We start from the raw sequence: 7101 nt of genomic DNA on the forward strand, positions 1-7101 counted from the left end.
GAATGAGCGACTCATAAGAAATAGACAATTCAGATCAAAAAATCTAAGGGTGCAAAGTGTTTGCTGTTGGACCGACACACGTAATTTATAGGGGATTTTGAATTCAAATCTGACCAGTCCCTCCCAAAATTCAATCATTAATGCTGGTTTCGCAACATATATTCAAAGATTTTAGCCTTAAATTCCAGCCTCCTGCTCCTCTTAACCATCTCATGGATGTAAAATCATGAAAAATGACTCTAATGGTCACTTTCTGGCTATGTTGTGCGGTATATCCTTTCGTAGTGCAGCTCGCTTCGCACAATCTCTAATACTGTGACGTCTCCCTTTTTGCGTGTAGCCCCCTTGTCACATAGTTCCTCAAACTGGGCAATGTAGTTTATAGTCCCGCGTTCCCTTGCAGCTGCCTAGAGTACTAAGACTATCCTACCATCATATAGTCATTGAGCCGGATCTCCTATATATGGCTTCAATCAGCTTCCATTCACCCTTCCCAGAAAAGGTTCTCCATTAAGCTTTGCGAGCTGAACTGCACCTCCATCTGTAATTTCTTTGATGACATATGGCCCAAGCCAGTGCATCTGAAACTTTCCTGGAAACTTAGTGAAATTACTATCATATAATAAAACCAAGTCATTTACTTTGAAAGTGTGCATCTTGATGTGTCGATCGTGCCATGATTTTTCACGTTCCTTCTGTATTTGATGATGGAATCCAGCTAAGAATCTGTCTTCTTCGAGATCCATCAGCAACACGATCCACTCTTCCAAGGCTTCGTGGCACGCCATCCCTGTGAAAGCTGATATGCGTATACTAGGCATGATATATTCCATAGGCATCACAACTTCTATGCCATAGACCAATATAAAAGGTGTCTAACCGATTAGTTTTTTTCAAGTACTCTTATACGCCCATAACACTGCAGGTATGCGTACGTCCCAATCATTCGTTGTATTGTTGCAAATATTTGTTAATGCATTCTCCAAGATCTTATTAAAGACCTCAATTGTCCCATTAGCCTACGGGTGATACGGTGTGCTCTTCTGATGATAAACCTGGAACTTTTTGGTCAGCGTGCTGATTGTCTCATTGAGGAAGTGCGTATCGTGATCACTCATCAATACTTTTGGGCAGCTGAATCTGGTTAACACGTACTCAAACAATAACTTTGCTACTGTGGCCCCAGTACAATCCTTCACAAGCTGTGCCTCCGCCCATCTGGTCAGATACTCTATCGCGGTGATGATATAGCGCACACCTGTTTTCTTTCCTGGGGGCTGGATTGGTCCTACAAAGTCAATTGCCCATTTCTCAAATGGCTGCAATGACACCTGAGGGTTCAGTGGCAGCTCATCCCTTCACGATGTTCTGCCCATTCTCTGACATGCATCGTAGACCCTACAATATGATTTAGTATCCTTATGTAACGTAGGCCACCACAAACCTGCACGCAAAATCTTCTGTGTTGTCACTTTTCCTGCATAATGTCCTCCCACAATTCCTCCATGAGCTTAACGAGGATGCTATTTTGCTCAAAATTGGGCACATACCGTTGGAGTATCTCATTTGAACCCATATTATATAAATGTCCTACAATTACTAAGAAATCTGTCGTGCACACTACTAACTCTTTCTTTTGTTGACTAGTGTATCCTTCTGGAGCCATCCCTGTAGTAAAAAAGTGGATAATATTTGCAAAATGGTTATCTGCTATCTGCACTGCGAAGAGCTATGAATTGGGCAACCCTTCCTCCAAATTAGTAGGCTCCTCCCCTGTTTGGATTCGTGACAAATGGTTAGGTCCTGAATATAGCCCGTTGATTGGGCCTCCTTCGAGTGCCGACGAAGGAATGGTACATGCTTCACCGCATAGTTTTGTACAACTGATAAGACAAGGTTTTCCATGAACTCATCATCCATCCACTCCACCTCCACCTTCACCTCCACAACACACAACTTTGCCCACACCGCCACCACCACCGTCGTCGTTCAACATGTCGAATATGATGAAGTTGCCAATTTTCAAGGGAATAGAGAATGAGGATGTGGATCAATTTTGGTTTGTTGTGAAGGCTGTGTGGACAATGCGACAAGTTACAGATGATAATATGAAGGTGTAGGTGATTACTGCTCTGTAGGATCATGCGGTGACATGGTACATCAAGTACTACACTGATAATTGTTTGGCATCATTAGCAGACACTAAGGCCGCTTTGAACAAAGAATTCAGCAAGCCTAAGTCTGACTCATAATCAGTAGTTGGATTCAAGGAAATCGTGATGAAGGCTGGTGAAATGCCCTAGGATTTAGATCAAAGATTGAAGTGTGTGATACACAAAGCTAATATGCACCTCACAAACAGTCATCACCATGAGTGGTTTATAGCCTCTCTCTTGCCCCACCTGAGGATTACTTTATCACGACAGAAGATAGGAAATCAGGCAGAAGCCCCAGAAATTGCGATGAGATTGCATGAAACGCCTATTCAGGACGTGTCTTTGGGAGTTCAACAAATGCACTTGCAGTTGCAAAACCTCTACTTGGAATTACAGAGCTTGAAAAAAGACAAAGAGGCTAGGCTGGAGGTGCGTGAGGAAGTTTGGTGCCTAAAGTGTAAGAGTCATAGGCATGATAAAGATCCATGAATTATATCACGGGGGGGGAGACCAATTCCCTTGAGGTAGGAAGCTCCAACAGGACCAAGTACGGGACCCTCATTATGGTGCACCATTTGTAAGGTGTCTGGAAAACACATAACATATAATTTCCATTTACTGCAAAAGTTTGTGCAGACACCACAACAAATATTCTGCCATTTATGAAAATCGGTGGGCCGCGATGAGCGCCATTGTCATAGCTACGAATTGATGATGGAAAGAGCACTTACCTTCCTAGCTTCACAATTACTTCAAATTCATATTCATGAAATCCTTAGATCTACACAAATCCTTATTTCTCCCTTTTATTTCCTTTCCTGAACCACCATTGGGCTCACCCAATCAGATTCCTCCACGGGTTCGATAATGCTTGTCTCAATCATCTTGTCCAAATTGAAGAGAACCTTCTCTTTATATGTGATATTAAGGTGATATGGTCTATTCTTAATAGATTTCACGTCCGGCTTCAGAGTAATTTTGATCACACCCATGTCACTTATGATGCCATTTAAGTCCGAAAATTTTGTAGGAAAAAGATCCCGGTACTTGTGGAGTAACTCAGCAACTTTATCCACTACGGCATCATCCCAGTAGTCTCTGATCTTCACAAATTTTGGTTCTTCTTTAGTACCAATGTTCACTTGCTTAGTCTTCAATGGCGCGGTGATGTCCGGATTTTCTATCTACAGACCTTCGACCTCGCGGTGGCCTTCTGCCTCTGGGATATTGATATTTCTTGGATCTTCATCCTCCCCCTCAGTAGTCATATTATAGCATTCCAACACATGGCGCAGTTGGGTGCTCCTATCTAGTTGAACCAACTCCAAAGGGTCCTGCGGAATTATGAAGATCGCCACCTTAACCTCCTGCAAAGCTTCATCAATGCTCCATCTTCAAAACTAAAGGTCATTAAGAAACATTCCCTTAATATATCCCACTCTACGGTGCCATGGTGGAGCTCTATTTCTAGGTACCAATTCATGGGGATTATATCCAGAGTATGACAAAATAAGTGCACCCATTATATTATATCCAGAGTATGACAAAGTAAGTGCACCCATTATGGATGCGGCTTTGTTCCATAGAATTTAGTCCATTTTGCCAAATGATTTGCGTGGGGCATTTGTCCCATCATATTTTTTAGTTAACTGCACTTTAGGACAACCAAATCACAACCTCATCATTCTCTTATACCTGTGCCATTCATCAAAGCTGTCTTTGTGCGTACCCCACCACCATGCGGGTGTAGCGCCAAATCCAGTGCTTTGAAGCGATGATCCTCAGGGCCTTCTCTTTCAAAGGCATCTAAAAAATTATCTACATCAGTTAAACCATTGTACTAGGGTAAATTTCTTACCTCCGATGATACATAGTGCAACGATTTAGCCATCATGTTATAACACAGCGTAGATACTTCATGTAGCCTATTCTACCAGTGCTCCAACTCCTCATCTGAATCCGAGGTACAAGAGCTTTCGCGGTCCCATGAAATCCTTCCATCAGCTGTCGGATTAATCCAGTCTTGGTCTTGCACTGTAATTTTGTAGATTTGATCAAAATCGTCATCGCTTTCTTCATTGTCATTGACAAGTTCAGCATAGGGTGGTCCTTCTGCAGGGTCCAACGATATTACAACACAGAGCAATTTTCTTTCAAATGACATTGTCCGCTTTTTGAAGTTGATGAGCCCATTCATATCAATAGCCTAATCAGCCAGCACACTCGCACCTTCTATATCTATGGTGACTCCATGCATTTGTCCCATAGGGATAATCTTTTGCTAGTTCGCCATCCTTAGTTGAATCAGAGATCATTGCAACGCAGGTCTCCCCATTCTCTCCCATGTCTGTTTAAGAAAAACATTCGCATTAGATTCCAGATCCAAAATAACTTGGTCCATCGCATAGTCTCATATCTATGTAGTGAGCCTCATCTCACACCCTGTTCTTGCCTTGTGTTTACCAATATTTTTGACTACGTGGTGTCCCTTAGGATAGTTTTCTTTACCAGCACACTTTTTTATCAATTCTTGTAAGCCCTTCACAACCTTACTATCATGCAAAAGTTTCATACAGGTTTCCAGAAACGTGGTGAGTACAGACGGATCAATCTCTGTGGGCGTGCTGGTTTCCGATAGTTTGTCTTGACTTCCTAAAGTAGATGCCTTAGTGAAGCTTTTCTTCGTCTCCATAAACGTTTCTTTCATGCATTCTAGATCGAAGCCAACTTCCTTTTCTAGGGCCTTGTGGACCCATCCATTCTCTTCAGGATGTTTTCCCTTTTCGTCCCCAGTCGTTACTCTGCTTCTCAGCACTATATTCACATTTGGATCCTCCTCGCAGGGCTCAACCCTCACTATCTGTAAGTTCTGTGTAGGGTGCCAAGGCCATGCCCTCTTCTCCTGCATCTTGGTTATCAACACAGGGCATTCTTCTATCGTATGGTCAAACTGAGTGCAGTACTGACATGATAGGTGCGTCTGATTCTGACACTCCCATGCTTAGTGCCTCGGCATCCCGCAATTACACCAAATAACTTGTCCACGACCTCTACCAGGTCCTCCTCCTCCTTGACCTCATCTGCATCCCTGATATCCTCCATGCGCGCCCCTAGCATCCTGATCCGGAGGTCGAGTTTCTGCTTGCATTTGATATGTAGGCACTCTTCCCATCACCAATTCATAGCTACAACAATGGTGCTCATCGTGGCCCACCGATTTGCAGAATTGTAGAACAATTATTATGGTGTCTTCACATTATTTTGTAGCAAATGGCAATTATTTGTTACATGTTTTCCAGCCACCTGACAAATGGCGCACCATAGCGCGGGTCCCATCCTTGATCCTGCTGGAGCCTCCTACCTCAGGGGCATTGGTCTGCGCCCCCCCTGCCCCCCGTGATATAATTCACGAAGATAGGGCTGTGATCTTTATCATGCCCCTGACTCTTACAATTGAGGCACCAAACTTCCTCGCGCACCTCTGGCCTAGCCTCTTTTTCTTTTTTCAAGCTACGCAATTCCAAGCATAGGTTCTGCAACTGCGAGTGAATTTGTTGAATTCCTAAAGATGCGTCCTGAACAGGCATTTCATGTAATCTCATCGCAATTTCCAGGGCTTCCACTTGAGTTCCTGTCTTCTACTGTGATAAAGTGATCCTTAGGTGGGGTAGGAGTGAGGCTATAAACCACTCGCGGTGTTGACTGTCTATGAGGTGCATATTAGCTTCACAGATCACACACTTTAATCTTTAATCTAACTCCCAGGGAATTTCACCATCCTTCATCGTGATTTCCTTCAATCCAACTATTGATTGTGAGTCAGACTTAGGCTTGTTGAATTCCTTATTCAAAGCAGCCTTAGTGCCTGCTAATGATGCCAAAGGATTATTAGTGCAGTACTTGATGTACCATTTCAGTGCGTGATCTTGCAGAGCGGTATCCAACTGTTCTTCATATTATCATCCGTAACTCCTTAGGACTCCATTCATCATACCCATAGACAAAGCATAAATCTGCCTTAGACTCTCTAAGACACACCTATTTATACAATCCCATGGTCTGCAGACCAAAGGTAGATCTCAAAACCAACTCAATATTTACATAACAAGGGTAAAATCCCTTTTTGACTCCTATCTACCTACGCGCTCCGCATCCACAATTCGTGGAGACTTTACATCTTTTTTTCAAAATTTACATCAAAAATTTGGTTTTTAACCCAAAGTTGACCCAGGGGACCGCATCCCAACACTTTGACAGATATGGCAGATTGCGAGGCCTTGGAGGAATGGCTCGCGCAGCTAATGGAGTTAGAGGAAGACCGATTTCTGGTGGGATTACACCAACAAGTGCTGAAGGAACGCAGAAAAGCATGGAATGATCACCATATCAAGCTTCACACTTTCAAGATAAATTATCTTGTGTTGTTATACGATAGCAAGTTCACCAAATTTTCAGGTAAATTACAGATGCATTGGTTAGGACCATATATCGTCAAGGAAATTACAGAGGGTGGCACAACTCAGCTCGCAAAGCTGAATGGTGAACCTTTTCCGGGAAAAGTGAATGGGAGCTGGCTAAAGCTATATACGGGGGATTCTGCCCTTGTGCAATGACTATATGAATGCAAGACATTATTAGTGCTTGAGACAGTTGTAAAGGAGCGCAGGACTATAAAATACACTGCTCAACTGGGAGGACATGGCAACAAGCAGGCTGCGCGAAGATCGACGAGGGTGCACTACTTGAAGTTGCGCTCATGACGCTGTGCCATGGAGGAGGGAGCCATGAAACCCTGCCAAAAAATAGTCGTTGGAGTTCCTGTAGCTGATTTGACTGAGAAAATCTTGTTAGGAGGAGTGAGCAAGCGAAAATTAAGGAACAAATCTTTAAAATTTACTACCAAAGGTGCATTTATGACAAAGTTATGGAGGGAATGACTAGATTT

General features: G+C 43.1%; 1 protein-coding gene across 1 annotated transcript; it reads left to right on the forward strand.

Annotated features, from left to right (window-relative positions):
• Positions 1–6415: 6415 nt before the first annotated feature.
• Positions 6416–6769, forward strand: LOC149202824 (uncharacterized). Its single transcript, XM_089401694.1, has one exon. The coding sequence runs from the start codon at positions 6416–6418 to the stop codon at positions 6767–6769; it is 354 nt and encodes a 117-aa protein (XP_089257820.1).
• Positions 6770–7101: the final 332 nt, after the last annotated feature.

This window comes from Pinus tabuliformis, chromosome 2_1 (assembly GCF_031772625.1).
Source record: "Pinus tabuliformis cultivar Carrire ecotype Pingquan chromosome 2_1, CPIR1, whole genome shotgun sequence".
In the NCBI taxonomy this organism is placed as follows: domain Eukaryota; kingdom Viridiplantae; phylum Streptophyta; class Pinopsida; order Pinales; family Pinaceae; genus Pinus; species Pinus tabuliformis.